The 25,161-nt window shown below is 42.8% G+C and overlaps 1 protein-coding gene across 3 annotated transcripts in view; it reads right to left on the bottom strand.

Annotated features, from left to right (window-relative positions):
- The window catches only part of Col14a1 (collagen type XIV alpha 1 chain), a 191,035-nt gene that overhangs the window by 45,594 nt on the left and 120,280 nt on the right, over nucleotides 1–25,161 (bottom strand). For all 3 annotated transcript variants that reach the window (XM_013074157.3, XM_004850222.3, XM_087190733.1), the window contains exons 26-36: nucleotides 24,594–24,733; nucleotides 23,516–23,639; nucleotides 23,233–23,376; nucleotides 22,071–22,235; nucleotides 21,446–21,484; nucleotides 20,825–20,963; nucleotides 17,122–17,264; nucleotides 15,566–15,675; nucleotides 12,119–12,277; nucleotides 5,442–5,519; nucleotides 3,050–3,136 (exon numbers count right to left, since the gene is read on the bottom strand). In XM_013074157.3, the coding sequence (XP_012929611.2) occupies nucleotides 3,050–3,136; nucleotides 5,442–5,519; nucleotides 12,119–12,277; nucleotides 15,566–15,675; nucleotides 17,122–17,264; nucleotides 20,825–20,963; nucleotides 21,446–21,484; nucleotides 22,071–22,235; nucleotides 23,233–23,376; nucleotides 23,516–23,639; nucleotides 24,594–24,733 (1,328 nt within the window). The remainder of the gene's footprint in view (nucleotides 1–3,049; nucleotides 3,137–5,441; nucleotides 5,520–12,118; nucleotides 12,278–15,565; nucleotides 15,676–17,121; nucleotides 17,265–20,824; nucleotides 20,964–21,445; nucleotides 21,485–22,070; nucleotides 22,236–23,232; nucleotides 23,377–23,515; nucleotides 23,640–24,593; nucleotides 24,734–25,161) is intronic.

Here is a 25,161-nt window from a genome sequence, read left to right as displayed (position 1 = left end):
GTTACAGGTTATAAATGTGACAAACATTGTGCTCAGTGTCACGTGCTATTGGCTGGTTACCTGAGACCCTTTCCTGACCCTCTTCCCCGTCTGTGCTCGCTACTGTAGAGATTAGCATGGATATCTGCTTTCCCAGCTTTTCTTTGCACTGAGCACAGTCATGTTCACCAATTCAGGCCAATGTGATCAAGAAGCAGCCATCCAAGGAGACCAGGGCGGAGGCCATGAGCTGCCCAGGTCCTGGAGGAAGCTGCTGAGGAGCTGCCTTTGCCCAGCCCTCACTTCCAGGCCTGTCAAACAAGCGAGGTGAGCCTCCTTGTCCTTGTCATTGACACCACTGTTCCAGTCAGGTGCTTGGGTTCTTGCAGCCTAATGCTTGCCCCTGAAGACACACGCGTGTCACAGCTCTTTCTTTGTGCATCTTAAGCAGCTGATTTGAACTGAAGGTTTCATCAAAATAAGATTGTCTCACAGATATTCATCCCAGAAGCACCATTTCTTAAAACCAAGGACCATTTTATGCTCCTAATTTATTTTCCACCTTACCCCTAATGCTACTCCCTGAGCACATGACAAGAACTCACAAATACAAATTCATCTGATCAGTAGAACAGAAACAGCCCCAGGGACATTCATGGATATAATCTTAGACAAAGAGGCTGGAAACACACTGGAGGCAAGACAGCCTCAAAGAGATGGTGCTGGGAAATCGGATCTCCACATGCAGAAGGGTGAGTCTAGACCCACATCTCACCAGGTGCTAAACCAAAATCAAAATGGATCAAAGATCTAAATGCTAAAACAAAAACACTTAATTTGCTGGCAGATAAAACAGGTACAACTCCTGAAGACATAGGTGTAGGCAAGGACTTTCTGAACAGAACCCCAATGGCACAAGAAATGATACCAAAGACAGGAGATTTAGCTCAGTGGTTCCACCATCTGCCTCACAAATGCAAGGTCCTGAGTTCGATCCCTGGTACCAAAAAAAAAACCCCCAAAAAGAAATAATTCCAAAAATCAACAAATGGGATCATATCAAATTAAAAATCTTCTGCACAGCAAATGAAACAACCAACAGAGTGAGGAAACAATCTACAGAAAGGGGAAAGAAAATTTTGTCAGCTATCCCATGGACAGAGGACTAACATAAAAAATATATAAAGAATTTTAAAAATTTTAGACCTCCCAAAAATAAAGACCTAATCAAAAAATGGGCAACTGAAATGAACAGACACTTCTCAGAAGAAGAGGTGCAAATGGCCAATAAATACATGAAAAATGCTCGACCTCTCTGACCATCAAAGAAATGGAAATTAAAACTACACTAAGATTTCATCTTACCCCAGAAAGAATGGCCGTCATCAAAAAGTCTAACAATGGGCTGGGGATTCAGCTCAGTGGTGCCACCACCTGCCTTGTAAGCATAAGGTCCTGAGTTCCATCTCCGGTACCTGCCCCCCCCGCAAAAAAGTCTAATAATAATAAATGTTGCTGAGAATGTGGGGAAAAAGGAACTCTTCTACATTGTTGGGGGGAATGTAAGCTTGTGCAACCACTATTCCTCAAAAAACTAAAACTAGAAATTCCATCTGATCCAACTATACCTCTTCTAGGTATCTTCCCAAAAGAGTTAAAAGCATCATATGACATGGATACATGCACACCCATGTTTATAGCAGCACGATTTATAATAGCTAGATCTTGGAAACAAAATAAATGTCCATCAACAAATGAATGAGTATGGAAAATATGGTATTTATATACAATGGAGCATTACACTCCCATGAAGAAAGATAAGCTTGAGGGAGTAAATAAATACAACATGAGAACATAACCCTAAATTATATTCCTCTTTCCATGTTTGAAATGTTTCATAAAAATTATTTACAATATCACATTAAATACGTGCAAGTTATATTTCAGCAAAGAAACCTAAGGAGATAAAGCAGTCTGTGAGTAACATAGATCAACTCAGTTCTCCCTCCACAATCTACTTGGACAGACACGGCTAAGTATCTGCGGAGTGGAAGCAGTAAGGGTCGCTGAGGTCTGTATGTGGATTTTCTCGGAGGCCACCGGCGGCACATGGGCACCTACGAGGAACAGACTCTCATCGTGGACGAGTACTCTTTGGAGATCCTGAAGAGAACATTGTCCTCATAACTGCTGGTTCCCACTCTGCCATGTTGGAGAGCCTGCAGGTTCTGTCAACCGTAACACTGAATATTCATATGTTTAGGAGCCTAAAGAAACACTTCATGGTGCCAGGCCGGTGCTGGCCAGCCACTAGGCAGCAACAGTCACCGGGGAAGCCTCCTCCCAGGGCTGTGTTCCTTATCCACGCCTCTCCCTGTCTGGCTCTGCTGCGGTGAGGTCTGAACGTCTATCCACTTAGACGTGACGTACACAAACTGTCATGCTTGGTGTATTTATATTTCACGGGTAACAAAAATGCATTTGTCTGTCTCTTGCTCTCCTTCCTCCCTCAGGAAGCTCTGTCAGAGTTTCTGACAGTAGAACCTTCATGCCCATGCCAACCCCTCCCACGACACACCACACACGCAGAGGTAGGGTCTGCACATCTCACAGGTACAGTTGAGGCCCGGCAATTGAAATGTCACACAGAAGCGAAGCCACAGCTACCTACAGGAAGGTTGTAGCCTACAGCACTGTGCGAGAAAGGATGCCAAAGTGTGAGGAGCAGCACAGAGACTTGAATTTGAAGCTCAGTGTCTTCAAGTTGTGTCCTTTAACAAGTTACTTAACATCTCTGGCCTCAGGGTGCTTGTAGGTTAAGGGGTAACAGCCATGTAGTACACTTGTCAGCACATGTTCCATGCACAAGTGAGTGCTGTTGATTTTTCTTTCTTTCGTTTTATTTTTTTGAGACAGGATCTCGCTATGTAGTTCAAGCTGGCCTCAAATTCACTATGGAGCCCAGGCTGGCCTCGAGCTCACAGCAATCCTGCTGGGATTGGGGGCATGCACCATCATGCCGGCTCCTGACGTCATTAAAGGACATGAGGGCTGAGGAAGGAGGACTTACCGGTGGGCCCACTGGTCCCAGGGCCACTTCGTTGGTTTGTGAACAGGCGCAGGAATGGGGCACGTTGGGGCAGGCCTGGTCGTCCCTCTAAGGAGGAAAGGACAGTGAGCAGGACAATCTGACAGGTGGCTCTCAGACCCAGAGAAAATGACGTGTGATGTGTTTAAAACCCTTAGGTAAGCATTAGGCTGGAAGGCACTGAGCTTCCACTCCTGCTGCATGGGTCCCTGGGAGCGCTGACAGCCATCACGTGGGCCAACTGTGCTAGGGACCGACCTGGGAGGCTGAGGAAGCAAAGATGTTCAGAAGTGCATGTGAAATATTCCCAGCTGCTGTTTAATTACTTTTCAGTCACAGAACTCTCTGAACTAATGGTCTGGAAAACTTGATGCTCCAATCTTTTCTCAGTTTCAAAGAATAAAAGAAAATGTCAATGGAATGCTCAATCAAAACAATCACATGTGTACTGAAACCAACAAAGAAGTAAAACAAAATAAAAGCTGCTTGCATCTATCAACTCCCCATGACAATTCCATCAACTGCTTACATTCTGTGGCTGAAAAATAAGAAAAACAGTGTTGATCTAAAGCTTTGGCATAATGGTCATTTTTTTTCTCAGAGAATTCTGTGGCCATGTGACACTGCAAGACAAACTAATCTGAATCTATCTGGGTGAGTCAGAGACACCCATGTCTTCCTCCTGGGGAATTTGTACATCTCCAGTGTCATGGTTTATATGTAGATGTCCCCCCAAAGCCTCATGCATTCATGGGGGGCTTTTGGGAAATGACTGGGTCATGAGGGTGTGATAGTCATCAGCAGACTGGTCCACCTCACTCCTCCCCTCCTCGCTGCTTCCTGCTACCCTGCCATGGACTGTTTCTCCTCTGCCATGGCACCCTGCCTTGGAGCCAGCAGACTGTGGACTGAAACCTTTACAAACCGTGAGCCAAAATAAATGTGCCCTCTAAGACATCCAGGGATAAAAATGAAAGAAAAAACATGAGAAGGTCTTGGGTCCTTGGAGAGAACTGGTGATTGCATTTCTTCTTGACACAACGTAAGTTCTGAGTATTTCCCCTTCCAATTTCCAACCGACCTGCACTTAAGCATAACATCAAGGTCCCTGATTAAGTCCTTACCAGAATTTATTAACAACTTATTTCGATGGAGAAAGAATAAGTCAACTTTCTTCTCCAAAACAGGCTCTGTGAATGTACTGTCAGCAATGAATGTTGCACTGTGCTGTGTCATCTCACAAACAAAACACTTTAGATGTCGTGAAGGCTGCTCCCCACCTCTTCCAGGTTTAATTCTTAAGACCTGACTTGATCATGTCCAGCCAGGCCACAATCCCTGAACAGCCTAAGAGAGAAACCCATTTTTCTCTTTTATAAATGTAGGCTTACCCCTACATATGAATAATGAGAAAAGTTTCAGTCTTCTAAGAGCATTGCATAGGTTATACAGATTATGGCTACTGTCCCAAAATTATGTGCCAGGAGGCCCTGGGTACCATATTCAATTCAGAGGGACACAGTGAGTGTCTTAAAAATTCAGGGGAACCACAGCAATAGGAGGCCCCCATGGGACGAGGTGTGAACAACCACCTCAACGGTGTGTTTTGAAACACTTTTTGTGATGCTCTATATTTGCAGACCTGGTCGATCAGCAATTGTGTTGATGAAAAGCAAGTACCATGGGAAAAAGCAATATGGAAAAAGAAGTGAGAGAGACGCTTAATCTTGTCCCAAGACAAGAAAAATACTGCACGCCCAATCAGCACACACAATGCATAGTAAATCATCACAGCTATTTAAGAATAAAAGCCAGGTGGTGGTGCACACCTATAAGCCCAGCACTCAGAAGGCTGAGCCAGGAGGATCGCTGTGAGTTTGAGGCCAGCTTGGTCTACACAGTGAGTTTGAGGCCAGGCTGGACTACCTAGTGAGACACTGTCTCAAATAACCAAAAAGTAAAATAAAATTTTCATTTTTTTCTTTAAATCATATGCATCATTTTTAAAAGGACACGGAGTCGTTAGGAAATAAATATTAGGATGTTAGTCAACAGGACCTGAGACATTTTGTAAATAGGACTTCCCACTGGGAGGGCTGCTGTGCAAAAGCCGAGGTCCTATGGCTTCTAGTGAGCATGGATCAACTCTGTGATTGGTCCACACCACCCAGGAGCTGTGTGGACCACGCCAGGTGCGGGCTGCGGGGTGGTCTCGCTGATTTCCTCTCTGTCTCCATCATAACCCCTCCCTGATTTTAATTATCATCACCATGAGTAGTTTCTTATATAAATACTGAGAAATATCTTGCCATCTTCAGAGAAAATCAAATGTAATTTTTAAGAAACTCAGTAGAGCTAAAAGAAGAATCCTTACCAGGCCTGGAAGCTCACAGCATTTGTCTCTACTGGCCCAGGAAGTGGAACAAAGGATATCAAACATCTGCAACTGGAACTAGAGTTCGAAAAGGAAAAGCAGCATTCAGTCGGATGTGATTGTGCTCATAGTTACAATGATTTCGTATTAGACAGTGTTTGATACCGACACATTGGTCATGTGACATTGTGAGCATATTAAAAATAAATCCAACAGTATCACAGTAATGTTGTCCCTTAACACACAGAGATCCAAAGTTCTGTTTCTGATTTCTCCAATCACCACCCGACCCCGTACTTAGGACAATTTGCTCTATAGCACCTTCCTGGTAACACCCATTGCAGCTCCTCCCAAACGCCTCTCTAACCTCATGACACTCCATGTGTCTCCTTAACAGCTTACTTCTCATCACACAATGCAGTATTTATGTTATCTCCTACTTAGAACTCTCAGTGGACATCACTGTGTCACCCAGCTAATGTGTGGCACATAATCACCATTCAGAAATGGTACTTGTACACGTGGAGTACTACTATGCTATGAAGAAGGATACCGTTGACTCATGTGTAGGAAAATGGATGCACTTCAGACCATGATGTTAGTGAAATAAGTCAGACACACAGCTTAAACACATGGTTCCTCTTATATGAGAAACCCATAATATAAATAAAGAGCAAAATAAAATATAGATACTAGGAAATAGGGAGATAGAGTATTTAAAATATTATTTTAATTTTACATATACAGCCCTTTCATAATTGATTTTCTTGAGGTACAGTTATATATCTAAAACAGAGGCAAAAGAAGTAGAATAAAAATAAAAGTGACAGTATTGAGGACAGAAATACACCAGTTGTTTTTCTACAATGTTATTATCTATTTAAAATTTTAGCTGAGAAAATTCTTAGCAAATAACAATAGCAACCAACACTTGTTGAAAAATCTACTAAGTGCTAGGTACTAGTCCATTCTGTTGAATAGGACCTGGGATTTTTTTTAAAAACCTTAAATAATCGAACCACATGTTAAAGCTCTGTTCTGGTTGGGATTTGAACAGCCCAAGGAATGTGTGGTTTAAACCACGTGTGGTTTACTTTACAACAAAGGGAACTTTGGTCTAATGTTTAAAATGTGGATCGCCTGGTCTAATGTTACAATGCCATTTCAATGGGTCCCATTATGACAGCACTAGATAATGTCAGCTAAGTCTGCGAAACTTTCATCCATTAAGAATTTTCCATTTCCCCCCCCCCCAAAAAAAAGAATTTTCCATTTCTGAATAAAGCCCTCAGTGTAAAAACATTTTCATGAATGGAGACTTACTTAAACCAAAAGCTTTTCACTACCCCAGTATGCACCAAGCTTTCTTGAAGTTTATCAAATAAACATCAGCCACATAGTCACCTGTAATAGCATAAAGCCTGCACACAAACCGTCAGCTAGCCTTCCACTCTACACTTATCAGGATTCTTCATTCAAGGGCCTGAATGCCTAAGTGCTGGATGAAGCCAAGACTGTCACTCTAGGAATGCTACTCCGTGGGCTGTTTCTTCTTTTGCAAGTTAGATGAAATCAGCAGCTTTTTCTTTGAGTACAAGAAATTTACTCATAATTGTTTTGCACTCAGAACATTTTAGATTCCTTGAGGCACATTTCTGGGGATTGATTTAAAATTAAAATAAAAAACAGTCTGCCTTTCATCCCAAAAGCCCTCACAGACATATTTGTACAAATTATACAGGAACAATATAGAGCTGACATGTTACCTCTTGTATCTGAGTACCTTAAAATATACAGTAACATGGTTTAAAATAAGTCATACTTTCGGCAAACAGTCATGCATCCTTTACCTTTGTGACTTTTTTCTTTTCTCAGTAACTGAAAATTATAAAAGATAAATCTGTACAAAGAAAGAGAGGAGAGAGAGAAAACCTCCTCCTTTCACTTTTTGTAATCTTTCAAGGGAATACTTATTCGATTACAAACGCTTGTTTTTCACTGTTGGACGTTTGTGACTGGGTGTAGCACAAAAGGCAAAGTCATTTGGGGTCAAACGTCAGCATGAAAATAAGATTAAAATATTTCTCAGCCGTTGAGTCATTTGATGAATGAATGAATGGGAGTCAGAATGAGCCCCTGATCCAATCTCACTCAGTGCAATTTGATCCTTTGATTTCTTTCTAGCACAATGAAGCTATCATTTAAAGCCAAGATGCACTTGGATTTTCACCAGTACAGAGCTTCCCAAGGCCCCCAGTGGCCAGAGAAAAGGTGCTGGCGACCTAACCCATCTTTGGCTTTTAATTTGATGCCCAACTTTGGCCAGTTCCACCACAAAACCAAAAAGTACCCAGCATTCAGCACTTTTCAGCTACTGAACCAAGCAGTCGCACTTGCTCTGTTCAAATTATGGAATGTGAGGAAAACCACGAGGGCTCTATACAGCTGGGAAATGAAAATCACTGTTGCCCTTGTTGTTGGAATATTTCAGTGGAGACTCCGTGGGGTGCTTTTGCTGCCCACTTCTTTCCAGGCTGTCACTGAAACACTGGAGGCCTCGGAGCCTGGCAGGGGCAGGCAGGGAGGGTTCTTAGGTTCAGAATCAGTCTGACCCACAGGCAGAAAACGCAGGAACACAAGGCAGGAGAGCCTGTGGAAGTCACAGTTTCTTATCACACGCTTCTCCCTAGCTTCTCTAAGCCCCCGTTTCTGCATCTATAGAATGGGGACAAAATCAGGTCACTTTCTAGGGTTATTGGAAGATTAAATTGATAATCTCAGAAAAGTCCATACTTACTGACCTGGAGTTGGTGTATGATAAATCACAGCAACCATTACCATTCTAAAAGGTTAAAGAAATAATTCATGTGAAAACCCACTATCGCTCTTTGAAAATTATTGAACTCTTGCTTTTATAGGCTCACCAACTAGTCTACAGCTGATTTCTACCCCCAAAAATTTTTTGTCAGATCCTCTTCTTATTGAAATATTCCCTTATGCTGCTTAGCTGCCGGGCACTTCCCAGCATCGCTGTTGGCATTATCTGTGATGTCATGAGGGTGCCAGTTGACCACACTGCGGCCCACAGACCGGGTTCCCCGGCTCCCCCTTAATGGTTCCAGAAAGTTCTCTGGCTAAAGATGGGTGCTGCATTGGTCGGGCAATGTCAACAGTCTCGTCAAACATGCTATTTTCACTGTGTGGAATGTTCTTCTGCTTCCCCCTGTCTCTTGGGGGCTCCTGGAGGGCATGATGACTGGGCCAGGGCCAGAAGGCACCACCTCCGGCTGGGCCGTCTGCTCGGAGCGGTCAGTGTCACCGCCATCCTCAGGCCCTGCCAGGCACCCGCTGCCTTGGTGATGCGTCACTCTCTTTTTCTGGAGACAGGCCCAGGGGTGGCTCTTGGGGGCCGGGGCGATTTTGTCACAGGAGCACCTCAGGGACACCATTCGGGACGACCTTAGCGTCCTCCCAGGCCAAAAGCCAAAAGCTAAAATTTTAACTAGGTGAATAAAGTTATAGACGGCTGCATCCCATAGCCTATATTTCTCTTTCATTTGAATGGCAGGGGCTAAATAAGGGCCAACGGGATAATCACCTAGGGGCAGACTTGGAAATGGGGAAGAAAGGCCCTGAAGAAACGTCCTGTGTTCTCTGGAGTCATCTCATAGGTATCAGAAAAAGCGGCAGAGACCTCTGAGGAGGAAGAAGACTGAAAAGCGTGGCCCGGCTGCTAGGTTTCTTTCCACGTGCGCTTTGACAGCGAAGCGAGTCTGCTCATGAGTGCAGTCCTGGCAGGGGCTGTGCAGCTGCGAAATCTCACTGCTGAGCATGGATTGTTTTCATTCAGAATTCGAGTAATTTATGTACAGTAGTCACTGTATCCCTAAATCCATTAATCTACCCTCCACTCAACTCTGGTTTAAAGAGAATATGTTTCCTTTAAAGATGGAGTCCTCGGAGGCTCCCGCCATCTGGCATTTCTTGAGTCCTTGCAGGATTTGGCAAGCGATATTGACCAGCGAGCTGCTGCTCTGTCGTGTAGGAGCTGCTCCTCCCGGGAGAGCGGAAGCCTGCATGTTACACTTTCCTTTCTGTAGCTAGAGAAGTGCAGAGGTGTAGTGAGACTGATGCATTTCTAAATGGAGGGCCACGTTCTTCTTTCACCTTGTACTGAAATAGCTGAGCAATAACCCCGCCAAGTAAAACGGAGCCAGTCTGAGTTTCCAATCACATTCTCCAGCTTTAACCTAATGTCATTCATATCAACATAATTCTTTAATAAGTGGGCAACTGAAAATCTGTTTGGTAACCTTTGTGGACTTCTAGAGTCTAACAAATGTTGTGAGTTCTTTCCTTCCAGCCTTACAAAGAAGCCTTTAATCATGGGCCTCTATAAATTCTGCTTTGTCTCCTGCTGGCCAGGAGTCACCACAGAGGGTGACCCACTTAATTACACTTCTTTCATGGTCAAAAGTGAAGATTTATGACCAGAAAACCTGAAACCCATAGGCACTTTTGATTTCAGAAAACAAATCTTTGATATTTCCCTGCTCACATATTTCAAGTATAGTTATTACATACAGTGTCATTTGAACTATTATAAAATCATACTTGTAAAACACAAATCATAATTACAAGAGAGTATGGTATATTTTACCCGAGTGCTGGCCATGCCACATGGGGGGTGTAATATGCACAAAACAAAATATTTTTAAAAGCACATGATATAATTCAAGCAGACAACTTTCTGTTTAATTTCTATTGCGTATTTCTTGAGAGTTTACTCTGTTTGTAGGGATTTGTTCAATATTACTATGTTACGATAAAAGAGGGTGCTTCAAAGGATATCTATCCCATAGTGTCTCTTCTGGGTAGAAGGATAAAATATGGATATATGGAACAGCACATACATATTAATATTTAAGTTTTAAACACATGCTAGTGGTAGAAGAGAAGGTAGAAGAGAAGATGGAAAATGTATTATTGACTTCTTCCAGTAATAATAGCTGCTTGGCTTCGAATGGCTATGAGTCTGGATTTTTATTTGCTTTATTTACTTGCCTTATAATTAAGAAAATTGTAATACTGGAATTTGTGATTTGGTGCTACAATCTCACACACCTAAAATTGTTTCTTTCTTAAGAGTCCATCTTTCCAAGAACCCATCTACATATGCATCATTTATTTATCCAGACAAAATGTCCTCAGTTTGCTAATTGTGTATTCTTATAAAGTCCTACAAGTATCATCCATTAAACAAAAAATTATGTTTATGAATCAGCCTGAATACTACAAAATAAAAGGAGACAATTCCTCAACACCATGCAAACATTCCTAAAGCCCCTTACCATACCTGAAAACAAGAGAGCCTTCCATTGCTTTTATATTCTCTTTCCAAACATCTCATCACCAAAGCACGGTAGAAACAAAAGAACTTTGAAAGATACTCAGTGCTCATGCTAAGCTAATGAGCACACATCTGCCCGCTGAGATCTGAGAGCGATGGGAGGTATCATGGTAGTTCAGTGAAAAGAGATTTGGGGCAACATGAATCAAGTTGTGAAAGTTGTAAAGCTCACAGCTGCATTCACACCAGAAGGGAAGCAGAGGATACACAAGAGAGATGTCACCAAATGGCATACTGTCTCCAAGTGAACCACTCTGCCACACTGCGATTGCTTCCTAGATGTAAAATGAACAGACTGCAACAGAACTGTGCTTCTTGAAGGGACCCTTGGGGGGGCACTGGCACCTCATGTCCCCTTCCATCAGTCTGTTAGACTCTTATTTATTTATGTGTCACAGTATAAATTTGCATTTGTACAAGGTTATCTTCAGCTTTAAAAGACTTTGTTATTTCTAAAGTTCCACATAGCTGTTAATTCTACAGATCCATGAGAGCGGAGACGATACTAATTCACAGCTGTCTCAATTCTTCTTATGTATAGAAGGCAAATGTATATTATAAGAGTTGGAACGGGTTGTAAGAAAAAAAACCCTTACTAATTATAGATGACTCAAATGAGAGAATGCTGCTAATTGGCTGTGAATGCATTGTGTTAAAACAAAAACCTGTACACACTATTCATTCTTGTGCTGCTGAGGGAAGGGAATGTGATTTCTTTGCCAACTGGAACTGGAAGTCTCCCAGATTTAAATTCCATTTGGTACAATGAAAACTATACTGTCTTGGAATGATTTGTTGTATAAATAACTGTTAATGATTAAAGCGTAAACTTCACATTAGTGATAGCAAGCACCTAGTTCTAAAGTGCCTCAATCTAAAGTAAATAGAGATTTATGTCAATTTTTCATGTGTAATAGTCAAAATTTTGTATGATTTTAATTTTTATATAAATGAGGTTCATTTACAGTTTAATAACAAACCACTTATTCTACAAGCCATGCGATGAACACTGCGCTATTTTAATAATTCTGTAATGCATTTAGAAAATAAAGTAACTTAATTTCTGGAGCATTCTCCTTCTAATAAAGCAGAGGCCTCTTGCCAAGAGCTTGGCATGTAATGTTTTAGTTCATTTAAGAGGTCTTCCATCTGTTTATCCAACCTTCCATCTATCCCTTTACTAAACTTCCCCTCAGGAAAACAGCTAAGTATACTTTCAAGGGATTTCCCCAGAACATACTACAGGTTTTCTTGTGTGTCTACTTACTGGTGCGGAACTTCCATTTGGTCCTCTCGACCGAACCATTCTCCCCAGGACTTCTACTCCGTCCGATGTGATATTAGCTGATACATTTATTGCCTTCTCACCCATTTGCTTGCAGTCAACAACCACTTTGACCAAAGTCTTATTGACGACCACGTGCAGCTGGGGAAAAGTGAAAATGTTTCAGGAGGCAGCAGGCAGGAGGGAATATCAGCCAGGTAAGTTATGAAGGAAGAGAGAAGGGGTTCTGTCAACACACATTGTGCTGAGGAGACAGCAGCATTTCTACTTCTACCACCTCCATGATTCTCCCACATTCAGGTACCATCTCAATTTTTATTTCAGTACACATTTCTTTCCAGTGACTTGGAAGGATTCACTTTTTAAAATCTAGCCTTACTCCAAAGCAAGAATACCTTTGAAATTACAGGGCTGTTGTGTTTATATCTTTTCTGAATGCATCGTAAACTAAGCAAAATATTATCAAAACTTAAAAATGCTTGTGGTTGACCACCAAAGGTCACCTAAGGTAGGGCCAAGCATTATCAAACCACACTTTGAGGGTCCTTACTTCAAGAGGGAGAAAGGAGTGCTCAGAGAGGAAGGGGAGATACATTCTGAGCACTTCAGGCCCTTCGGTTGAATGTAGGGTGTGCTTTTCCCAAACTACAATCTCAAAATCTGGAGGACGCGCTTTTTTTTCAGGAGTCTACACATTCTTTGTGAGGGCTTGGAAAAGCTGTGTTATCATTTTAGGTGATAGTGAATGGTAAGTATATTCTGCATAAACTAGGCAACACATTCTGACTGAATTCTACCATAAAATTTCAGTGCTTTATAAACATTTTGATTCATGGCAGCATTTGTGTGATGAGTACAACTTGTCAGCGGAAGGCTACTGAGCAAAAACAGTGAAATTAATAGACAAATAATGCTTTCACCTCAAGTGAAAGACAAAGAGTCACCACCAACAGCTATCTAAGGGAAGTTATCACCAGGTGTGGTGGCGCACATCTGCAATCCCAGCACCAGGGAGGCTGAGGCAGGAGGATCACGTGGGTTCAAGGCCTGCCTGGACTACATAGCAAGACCCTGTCTCAAGAAGCCAAAAAAAGAGGAAGTTATCATGACAGCTCAGGGCAGGGCAAAACTACTGAGCAACACAAATTAAAGTTATGAGAGGTACAGCAGCTAAGACCACATTCAGATCGTAAGTAGACACTGCTTGTCAGTGAAACAATATCATCTCATATTAAAAGAGTACCACTTTTAAGTTTACTGGTTTTGTTCAAGTTTGTTTTTGTTTCATTGTTACCTATCAGTTGGAAGCACATGGACTTACACAAACTTTTTATTTAAGTTTCATAAAGATAAAAGCAACGTAAGTCGTTCTTTTTTTTTTTTTTTTTTTTCCGTACCGGGGATCGAACTTGGGTCCTTGTGCTTGCTCAGAAGGAGATGGCACCACTGGGCTACATCCCCAGCCTGACAGTGAGGTTCTTGAGAATCTTTTTCCTTCAAGAAAGGGTTACTCATTCCTCAAGTAGGGAACCAGTGTTGGAGGAAATCCACCCCGTCCCTAGCTTCTAATGAACACCTTTCTCCTGGTCCGTAGGAGGACAGAACTTGCCCTCTGTGCTTTTGAGCCTGGGAATGCGCTTCGTTATTGTATATTACACTAACTTCCTGCTGGGTGCTAGGGAGCCTGGTGCACCGTACCCACACGTGCAGGACTGCTGGTTTGTGAGGAGATTATTCACATGTTGAAAACAACTGCCAGCAACAAGCCTCTTGCTTTATGAAAGGAGGCAGTGCAACAGTTTCAAAAATATTTTGCTTCTTTAGTTGCACTTAAGGATACACATACAATTATTAACTTTTTCAAAGACATTTTGGAGCCACACTTAAAATTCAAAGTATAAAAAATAGAGCCAATTAAACATCAAGGAGAAAGTAAGGAAGTGAAGTATTTATTCACTTATAAATCCATCACCAAATCAAATTTGAACTCTATAAACTGAATTTGAATTAAGATTTTTCATTAGTAAATTTATTATTAAGCAGTCAGTTACATGATAATATGATAAGCCTCTTCTTTCCTTCTTTTCTTTTTCTTTCTCTTTTTTTCTCTGATTGGTTGGCTGTTTGGCTTTAGGAACACTTAAAATGGAAGAAAGTTTTCCTTCATATCACTTTTAAAAGTTCGAAGGCTTATAAGTTTACAACACATTTCATAAATCTTACTTCTAGGTCTTTGGGTTCTGGTAAGGGAAAGATTAACATTCACCTACGACCCATGAAGGATTCTTCGGAATGAGAATTACAAACCCATGCGGGAACCGCAGGCTAAGATGACAATGTGTCTTTTAACACTCACGAAATTGCAAGTTCTTTTCATCTCCCCTACGGTTTTTCCTGTTTTGCAATAAACTGTATAACCAAGGAAAATCACAAGGAACTTGGTTAGTGAATAGTATTAAGTTCAAAGAGCTGCTAGCGGGATCATTTTGAACCATAAACTACTAAGTCTTCACCTATTTCTCATGAGCTCTTCAGATACCTTCACCTTTGGTTGTACAATCCCATGAAAAAATGAGTTTCAATATGCACTATTTCTTCTGTAATTATGTGGTGTGTAATTATGGCATTCAAAACCATAAGTAGCAAAGCTGTATAATTAGCTTGATCTGACCACATTCCCAAGCATGAGACAAAAGCTAAGATGAACCCTACAATGGGATGACTGTTTGCTCTAACAGAACAGAGAGCCTAGGTAGTACTAAATTCTCTGCTGCTCCAGCAGTCGGGATGCTGCACTGCTAAAGCACCCAGAGGTCACCGGGCTCATCACCAAATACGAAGGCAACAGTAGCAGAGAGAAGAAATCACACCCTCTAAGCGGTCACCAGAGCTGTTTCTGAGATCCGAATGTTAAGGAGTTCTATCACAAGTGCCAAGTTATTAAAATAACAGCAAGTAAAGTGTGATTTTAAACAATTTTTTCAGGGTAACTTTTGTTTTGCTTTTTGGGACAAGGTCTTGCTATGTAGTTCAGACTGGCCTCAAACTCACTATGTAGCCCAGGCTGGCCTCAGTGATCCTCCTGCTTCAGCCTCCCAAGTGCTGGGATTACAGGGGTTCACCACGACACCTGGCTCCTGGGTGACTTTTTAAGGTAGGTTGTCTTGTACCTGTGTAAAAACACCAGTGCAATCAGTCAATGCCGCCACCTGCATTGGTGGCCAGGGAGACCAGCGACCCATTCTGCATCACACACAATGACGCGGCAGCCAGCAGTGGTGCGTGCAGCAATCCTGTGCCCCTCCTACACTGTTCCTTCACGCAGACCTGCACCTCGGCTGTCCCTCTCTCTCGGAGCACCTGCTTCATGGTCCCAGCTCAGAACTGCCTAACCACAATCTCCAGGCATTGCTAACAAGCCCTACTAACCTTGTGAAAGCTCCCGTAGAAAATCTTCCTAATTTCAGGTCCTTCAAAAGTGACGGTTTGAAAATCCCCAGTGTGGTCATAGTTGAAATATGTTAGAGTTTTCCCACCATCTATTCAACCAAAAAGAAATTAGAAACAGTAAGATAGGTGAATCATTTTTGCTACAATTCAACTGAAGACTGAGAATAATGCATCCATTGTCTTGAAACTGTTCAGAACAAAGTGATGGGTAATGAAGTAATTAATTACTGGTTCTCAGGCTGCCGCCTGAGGCATTCAGTTGGCCCAGTTACCTGATTTCCCCACAGGTGATGGGGGGCCGGGACATGCAGCCTTCTCCTTTGTACTATCAACCCTACCCATGACAGGGAGGTCCGGCTTTCCCGGAGCATGCAACCTATGCCACCCAGATGAAGCATTCATGGTAACCAACACAAGCCTTTCTGATCTTGATTCCTTCATATTTTTTAAAATAATAATATTTTCCTCGCTGATGCCTTCCTACATGACGATTGAATTTTTCACTCTGCGTTCAAAAGGGACAAGCTAGTCTTCATGATTTTAAGAGACTTGTTTGTTTGTTTGTTTGTTTTGGTACTGGGGATCAAACTCAGAGCTTTGTGCTTTCGGAGCAGGCGGCAGAACCACTGAGCTACATCCCTGCCCGGCCCAGAAATGTTTTGTTTTGAACCCCAGGATACATAAGGATTTAGTGACATACACTTTTAGTCTGCTTTCCCCAAGTTTCAGTATCAGTGCAAAACTGTTACCACGTATTATTTAGTTGTTGATTCTTTTCCATGTACTGAAAATTCCTTTTACACATAATGGTTGTGAATATGGCTTAAATACTCTCCTTAGCCATGTTTGAGTCGGCACCTGGCAGTACCCTCTAAATGTTGGTCCCTGGCTTCATTCTAATCTTGAGATTTAGAAAACTCAGTGATGCAAACCCAAAACTTTACGATCCTCTCAAGTGATCATGACCGCAACAGCCCAGAGTACGACTGAGAAGCCTCCTTCGCCGCTCCCTTTCACTTTCCCCCTCCAGACACAAGGCGCTCCCAGGCTCTGGATGGATTCCCTCCTCTTCCTAGATCCACCTTCTTGATGACCTAACCCAGTACCACTGCTCACATTTCACACACACAACTTCCAAATTCACATCTCTGGCCATGAGTTCTTCCCCAACATCCTGCTACCCATCTGACTTTCCTGGGGTATCAGATAGGCATCTCATATTCACTGCATCTGTGTCCAAAATGTGAGCTTCTGCTCCGCCTCTCCAACACAGCCTCTCCCTGTAGGCTTCACTCTCCCGTCACATTCACTGCTGTGTCCCACAGCCTCGAGCAGACACAAAGTAGGAACTTGAGGAATACTCGTGGAGAATGAGCAGATATGGGAAGGAATCAACTGCTACGTGATTCACTGCTCAGTGCTCCTACACCTCACATGTCAGTTACTCTGCAATCTGCACGGAACTGGCAAGACAGCACGCCACACCCACCATCCATACATACACACTCCAAAGTTATATACAGGAGTATACTTACTATCTAAAATGACCCCAACCAATGGGTCCGAATTTTTATTTAAAATTTCCCAAAGGGCAAAGGGCTCCTGGGGAGTGTTGGGAAGAATTCGGAAGAGAAAACTGATTGTGTAGTCAGAAGGCAATCCTCCCGGATGTAAATACCTGAGGGTGGAAAGAGAAGACTGTTTTATTACATCTTCCTGTAAAAAGTTTCCCTCTGATTCTAAAGTAAATATACTTTCATAACACAAGCTTTTGAAAAACAAAGAAAGATTGGCATTAATCCCAACCAGATCTCTGTTTTGATGTGGTACACAAATTTCCTTCCACTTTTTAAAGAATACATATGTTTGCCCAATATATATCATTTGGTCCCATTCTTTTCTTAGCATCATTTAATAAACATTTTCTATTTTCTTTAATTTTTTTAGTAGCATGGATCAAACTGAAGGCCTCACACATGCTAGCCAAATGTTCTATCACTACCCCTGTTTTTCTTAAGTAATTTTCAAAGCATGGTATTTAACGGTGTCTTCTCTTGTAGGCTAGTTCATAACTTAGGTACTAATCAGACACTTCTCATAGAGAATTTTAGTAATTTCAAAAGTTTTGGTATAATAATGTTTCTCCACAGCCCATTTGTAAAGTTTGGGATTTTGCTGCCTTGTAGGTAGTTGTGTTTTGGTCTCTGGTAAGGCCTTCAATGCACGTCTAGCTCCACTTTCAAGAATGAAGTCTCCATGACCCCGGTCCTGGGAGTGTGGTCTGAAGGTTGCTGTCAGACACCACCTTCCCTCTGGAATTGCCTCAGCTGGAGAAAACACCTCTCCCAGGGCCATGTCTCCTTTCAAGGAGTCTCTTTTCATGTCCTGTCTTTGGGGGAGTGTAAGGACCAGAACTTCTGGTCCCAGGAGGACACAGCTCTGAAGGAACTTCCTGTGTCCAGCACTCTCCTGAGGGGTCACCTGGGGCTTTGCTGGGATTTTTCACCACACAATTCCTCCTCTGCCCTGTGCTGCTTCCTGCTCTGCCTCCCCTGAGAGCAGACCATCATCACCTTGGTGACCATAAGCATCCTCCTGGGAATCTGCTTCCAGGGGGCCAACCTTCCAGAATCTTCCAGAACTTTCCAAAATCTTATCTCTCTTTTTTGTACTTCTTTACTTTTGATCTTCCCTCCAATAAAGCAATGCAAATAAAAATAGCCTTTCATGTATAGTAAGAACACATAATAGTTATTAATTGAATGAATAAGTTCATGAATATATGGAAATTTACATGAATTTCAGAATGGAAGGTTGCCTTGCACAGATAGAAACAAATATTTCATTTATTCATGTATTATTTAATTCATTTATTCAGCAAATACTTAATTGAATGCCTATGAGACACCAGCTATAGTAACAGACATTCAAAACACATTAGTTAATAAAACTGACAAAGAGGTCTATTCTTGTAATACTGGAATTCTAGTATGCCAAATTAAATATTATGTTAGGTCATAAAAATTCTGCTAAAAAACAAACAATAAAACATCTTAAAAAGAGATTGGGACTTTTGGTGATGGATTATGCAACAATTTTAATGAAAGCAATCAGGAATGACTCGTGTACAAGCTTATATTTAAGCAAAGTTGCATTGAAAAGGTTCTATTTGAGCAAAATCTCTAGTGAAGCGTGGGGCAAAACAACCAGCCCGGGTTTCACTGGAGGAGGCGTCTCCGGCTGAGAGGACCCTGAGGCGGGGGCCTATTGTGTGGCTGGAGAAGATCAAAGGGATGGGGGGATGCGGAGGCCCACAGGCCACGGGGAACCCGACCAGAGCCGACTCACGGCTTCCAATAGTGATTCTCGTGGCTGCTGGAGAAGTGAGACAGAAGCAAAGAGAGGCAGAAGCAAGAAGGCCGAGGAGCAGGTAGCTACAGAGATCTGCAGAATCGCCCAGGGCCGACCAGGGTGACAGCCGCGAGGTGTGCTCAGGCCCACACCGCAGGGCTCTGTAGCAGACGGGACGCGCACAGGACTGAGAGGAGTGGGTGGGGCTCCCGCGGAGCCCGAAAACCCGCTAAATGGCTCTCTGTCACTGAGATGGATCAGGGAAGTAAGTGATGCCGGAGCGAGAGGCAGGTCCAGGGCTGTGGCACGGGACATCTGCGGTGTGGAAACAGCCTCCAAGGAGAGCGCCCTGGCAGGCAACGGACAGGATGGACCTTGGGAAAAGGATTGGCCCAGAAGTCCAAACTCAAGGGTACTGGCCCGGAGATGGTGCTTGACGCTGTGCCAAAGAGACCCCAAAGGCTGGAGGAGCCAGCGTGGAAACCAACCCCGGGCAATGCAGCGAGGAGCCCTCGCGTGTGCCCCAGAAGCCCGAGGAGAGCAAATGAGGAGGAGGAAGCACCTGGCGTGTCACACACGGGTGACAGTCCAGAGTGGGGAGCGACTTCCTGAGTCTTGGAGAGATTCTTCCTTAGCAGTTCTCCTCTGGGGTCGGCTTCCGGGCCGCCCCACTGTAAAATTTAATGTGAAAAAAATCCTGCCGAAAAGGAACATTGGGCTTTGGGCTTATATAAAACCATCTGTATTCTGTAACTCAGTCATTTCTAACATATTTTTTAAAACAAAACTGTTTTTCTATAACAACAAATATTTTAAATTAGTAGAAAAGTTCTACTGACTTCAAACATTGCTCCCTATAATAAAGCACAGCAAAAGAATTTGGAGAGTAGGGTAGGATTTAGTAAAAACTATTTTAGAAAAAGAGAAGAAAGCAGCTGTTGTAAATTGGACAAATAAGTGTGTAACTCTAATGTGATCTCCCTTACTTTTCCATGTCCATGTGTGCAGTATGTCAACATTCAAACAATACCAAATGTTTCACAGGAAACAGACATGTTTCAAGCAAAACCCACATGGACTTGGAAAGCAGTGTGGTGGACGAGGCCTGAGACACCGGTTTTGTAACCTCGCGGCTGAGGCGATCTGGCCTCACTACCTTGGGCCTGTGTCCTGGGTGCCCCACAAACCTCATAGAGGTGCAGCTAACATGGGTCCCCAGGCCTGCTCAGTGCTGCTGTGACTTCTCAGACATAAAAGCCACCTGGATGACGGCACCATAGTGAACCAGTTCAGGGCCTGCGCTCCCCATCCGCCTGCCACGTGCAAATTGCAGTGTCACTACTGAGCAAACCGTGTGGTCCTACTTCAGGACCTGTTGCATCATTTGTAAAACTGAAATAATAAGTCGAGTGTGGTGGTGCACACCTGTCATCCCAGCACTCAGGAGGCTGAGGCAGGGGGGCCACCATGAGATCAAGGACAGCCCGGGCTACATAGTGAGTTCAAACCCAGCATGAACCACATAGCAAGACCCTGTCTCAAACAAACAAGCAAATAACAAAAGCATGAAAAGTACACAAATAATAATGGCACGTACTTCACAGAGGCGTTTGAGGGTGAGAGTGAGCACACAGAGGCACTTAGAATACTGCCCAGTGCACTGTAGTGTAAGTATCAGCTATTTTTATTTATCTTCTCAGATGAATAGACACTAAAATTCAATCAGCATTATATATGAGTCTGATGTTTTTAAACAAAGGAATATGAGCATCATTTGCTCTAAACATCATGGAAAATGCTACCAAGAACAATTATAGCATATTTCAAATTTAATATTGAGACCCAGTAAGCACACAATTGGCTGTAGGATCAGCAACAGCAATGTACCTGGTTGGCTGGGAGACCAGGGCATCTTTGTGCAGTTGGTAACACGGATACACGTTGAAGGTACCAGGCTCCATAGAAACCCCTTCCACCGATGAAAATTCCTTTTCAACCAAACCAAACATTTCCATCATCTTAAATCCTAAAAGAGAGAGGGAAGGAGAACAGAGGGCAAGAGAAACAGAGAGAGAGAGAGAGAGAGAGAGAGAGAGAGAGAAGAAGAAGAAGAAGAAGAGGAGGAGGAGGAGGAGGAGGAGGAGGAGGAGGAGGAGGAGGAAATAAGCAGGCACATTAAATTTCAAACTTTTTTTTTTGGTACTGGGGATCGAACTTGGGTCCTTGCACTTGCGCAGCGGGCGGCAAAATCACTGAGCTAAGTCCCCAGCCCTAAATTTGAAACATTTTAAATAAAGGTTTAAAAAATCCACAAAATAAGGCCAAGGATGTAGCTCAGTGTCACAGTGCCTGCCTGAAAAGCACAAGGCCCTGAGTTTGATTCCTGGTACCAAAAAGAAAACAAAAATTAAATTAAAATAAAATTTAAAAATCCAAAAACAAAAGCCTGGACTCCAAATGGGATTTATTTAATACATCTGTCATTGAAAAAGCCACAATAATGCATACCTGCAACATCAGTGCCATCCTTGTGCACCATTGGACAGGCTGCAAAGCAAAACAAACAACATAAATCCTGACTTGGATATTTCTCGAACACCCTCTTTCTCTGTTGAGAGCACAGGAAACAAACGCCATCTTGCTGGAAGTCAGTCCTGGAGCCACTCCAGACCATGTGGCTGGGGTTTCCTCTGATTTTGTGCAGACTGACAGACTCTACTCAGCCCTTTTTAAACCAAGAGCCCACAGCTACCTTCTCCTCCCCTGGGTCCAGTGAAATCGCGGACGCCACTGAGACAGTGTGCTGGGAAATGTCTCATTTCTAATGTGTTCCCTGATGAGTGGGTTCAATACATTTTTGAAGACTAATTCCTGCATTTATTTAAACTCAGTGGCTTTTAAAAATAGACTCTCATCTGTCAGTGCAAGATCTTTATCAGCCCAAAATCCTCAACAGAGGGGAGGGCAGGTTCAGTCCATCTGCTCAAAACCATAAAATCGAATGCGTGCATAACAAAGCAGCTCTGGAAGTTAATACTATTTCCTCAGTTCAAGATGGGGCCCATTACTTAACCAATATTATGTATTTCAGACTTTAAACAGCATGAGAAAGTGCTCGTCCCAAAGAACTAACTTGCGGAGGCAGCTTCACAGACAAAAGTAATTAATTCATCTTCAATTTTCTTGAAGGCGTCAAAGTCATCCACAAAGAAAACGTGGCGGGCGCTGGGCTTGCTGCCAATGCTGAGCAACTCTGAGTAATCTGCGTCAGCCACACCGACTGCAAAGATACTGTAGCCTGTGGCAGGAGGGAAACAGATTTTCGATTATTTTAAGTTGCACAAAATGCAAGTAACACACATACAAGCTTTCAAATGTGCAAATGTTCAAAATCTGTTTATTCAGGGCAGCCCAGTGGGGGTGGCTAATTCATTCTTTACAGTTCATCAGAGGAGTGCACTTGCGTATTCATTTTGTGATCATTATTCTATCATCGCCTAAAGAAAGTTTCCATTTTAAAGAAATTTGGCCAAGGCTCCAATTCATGCTGGAGACAAAATAGTTCCCATTTGAGTAACATCTTTATTGTTGCATATTTTTAAGAGTTATTTTAACATTTACAAGATAAGGTACAGTTAGTTGAAGCATTCATTTCAGTTTGTTTGTCTTTTTTGTGTTTCAGAAGTAGAAACTAAGATAGGCCTAGCAAGCTAGTCATCATTCAAAGCTTGGCAAATAAATATTAAACTACTACTTTATATTTTATATAACTTAATCTTCACAACAGTCCTAGGAGAATCTCTGTTTTACAGTTTAGGAGATGGAGAAGTTTCTGACATGAGATTCTCTCCCTGGCTCTTTATAATGGTCCTTTTCATTGTATTACATTTTAAAATTTTTTTACTAGTATGCATTCATAGCACAGCTTGGTCCTTTCCACTTCCTTTTCTCCTCCCCACCTTTCCATCTCCACAAAATCTCTCTCCCCATTTCCTATCATCTGTTTTTTATTTTGCTCCTAAATTATTCATTGTATTAAACTTCATGATTATAGTTCCAGGGCATCCTGCACATAACAAAAGTATTCAAGAAAATTATAAATTCTCTCTAATAAAACTGTATAATTACCGCTTTGTAAGCCAGGGCATTTTTAAAATCACATTTCCAGTGTGTTTTGTTTTTTTAAAAAGGCCTTGGAAGGTGAGTGATGCTGGTGGAGCCCGTTATACATTTGTATTTAGTGGACCACAGGTTACCACTGCTACCACAGCCCTACTGCAGAGCTGGGACCTCACCGTCCACCTGCATCTCCCTGCAGACGCTGTCCACCTCGTCCTGCGACCGGCCGTCGGTTATCACCACGATGACCTTGGGAACGCCTCTTCGCATTCCTGCCTCTGCGGTGAACAAGGTGTCCCGGACATGTTTCATTGCCTTTCCTGAAACAAACACAGGCGACACTTCAATTTCACGCCCTCCCATTTTTGTCCTGCCAAAGGGAATAGAGTGGGAACAGAGTTCTTACATATTTTTTTAAATTATTATGCCCCCCAAATGGTCATTTCATCTTGGTCTTACCTGTTTTTGTGTTTCCCCCTTTGTAGGAAATGCGTTTAATGGAGTCAAGAAGCGTCTCTTTGGTTTTGTAAGCATTTAGTTTGAATTCTGTCCTGGGGTCATCTGTAAACTGAACGATCGCCACCTGGAGAGGAAGGCGTGTGCACCATTACACGCGTGTACACTTGCACTGGACAGAGAACACACACAGCAGTGTGGCTGTCACCTATACTTTCAGTTTCTTCCTTAACCCATTCCACGTGCTCCCTGAATTAAGATGTCATACAAGTCACACATCAAATTTGAAGACAGAGTAAATGGTACAATCTCTCTAAGTACTTTTCAGGAACTGGGTCAATTTTTGCTTTTGTTTTAATCTCTCTCTACAGCATGGGATTTTTACCACCATGCTTGACAAGTGGTAAGTGGTTTCCAAAGCCTGTTACACGGACACATGTCAGAGAATCATTCTGGATTTCTTACAAGAATTTCCTTAAGAAGCAACTTATCAAGTAACTCTTACTCTTCTACCCATTTTGCAGATGAGCAAATCAAGGCACAGGAAAATAAGTAACTTGCACGCTATCCCAACGGCTTATCTAGGACAGAAATAACAATTCAAGTCAAGTATATTCTGTTTCAAAATCTGTGCTCTTAACCAGCACAATATAAACCTTCCTCGCATCATTTCCAATTACTTGCTGTTATTCACGGGGATCTTCTGTGCTCTTTTTCATTGACTACCTTTTGCTTATTTTTCAGAACTGTGAACCATAAACATTTGTTGAGTGAAGAAATTAGCCTCATGTTGTGCCTGACCTGCAGTAATGTGTGACCATAAACTCTGCCTTTCAAAAGTTTTCTGTCCCGTGGGCAGGGAAAACACTGCGTCGTTAAAGGAGACATTCTGTCCCTGTATATGAAAGAAACATCCCGCCTTGGGCTTTCTTTCCTATTTAGTTTGCTGAACTCAAAGGTTTTCGAGGATTCTCGCCCTCTCCTTACAGCCTGTCACATCTGCCCCTTGACAGCCGACAGACCTAGAACTGGAGAAACAACTCCGAACGCACAGAATTAGCGAGTGATCCATGAGCCTTACTTGAGTTCCGTCTGCGCCAATCCTGCCCAGGGCTCCCACGGTGCTGTACAGGAAGTTGATGATCTTGTTGAAATTGTCGTCCCCAATGCTGAAGGACCCGTCCACCATGAACACCAGGTCTGCCCTGGCAGCTTTACACACTGACAACAAGAACAGTTGGAATCAGGATGAAAGGAAAACACAGTCGCTATCAAACCGGTGGGACCTGGGACGGGGGCCGCTGGTAACTATAGCTCATCGCCACAGGATGAAACCGGTTAAGGCTCGAGGCTTCTTCACCACCATCTCTCTCTTATGTCCAAGGGATTTCAAGACCGAAGCATCAGTGAATTCGCTCCGGTGCCAATGGACCGGAAGGAAGTCCGAGCTCTCACTCTGACTCAACTTTTGCTTACTGAGTTGGTCAGCCAACGTCAGAGGGATTCAGGCTCAGAAAGGAGGTGCGGGAGAGGCTGCGATTCAGTGTGCATTGGAACGGAAGCCCCTACTCGAATTTTGATCCCAACATTGCTCAAAAATTCTTTTTACACCCTGCACCACCCGTGGATATGTGTCAAGAAAAGTACAA

The sequence above is a fragment of the Heterocephalus glaber genome, unplaced genomic scaffold, assembly GCF_053883595.1.
Source record: "Heterocephalus glaber isolate CG9 unplaced genomic scaffold, H.glaber_assembly_v1.0 deba00001555, whole genome shotgun sequence".
In the NCBI taxonomy this organism is placed as follows: Eukaryota; Metazoa; Chordata; class Mammalia; order Rodentia; family Bathyergidae; genus Heterocephalus; species Heterocephalus glaber.
The sequence above is the reverse complement of the archived record's forward strand: the minus strand, read 5'-3'. Positions and strand labels throughout refer to the sequence as shown.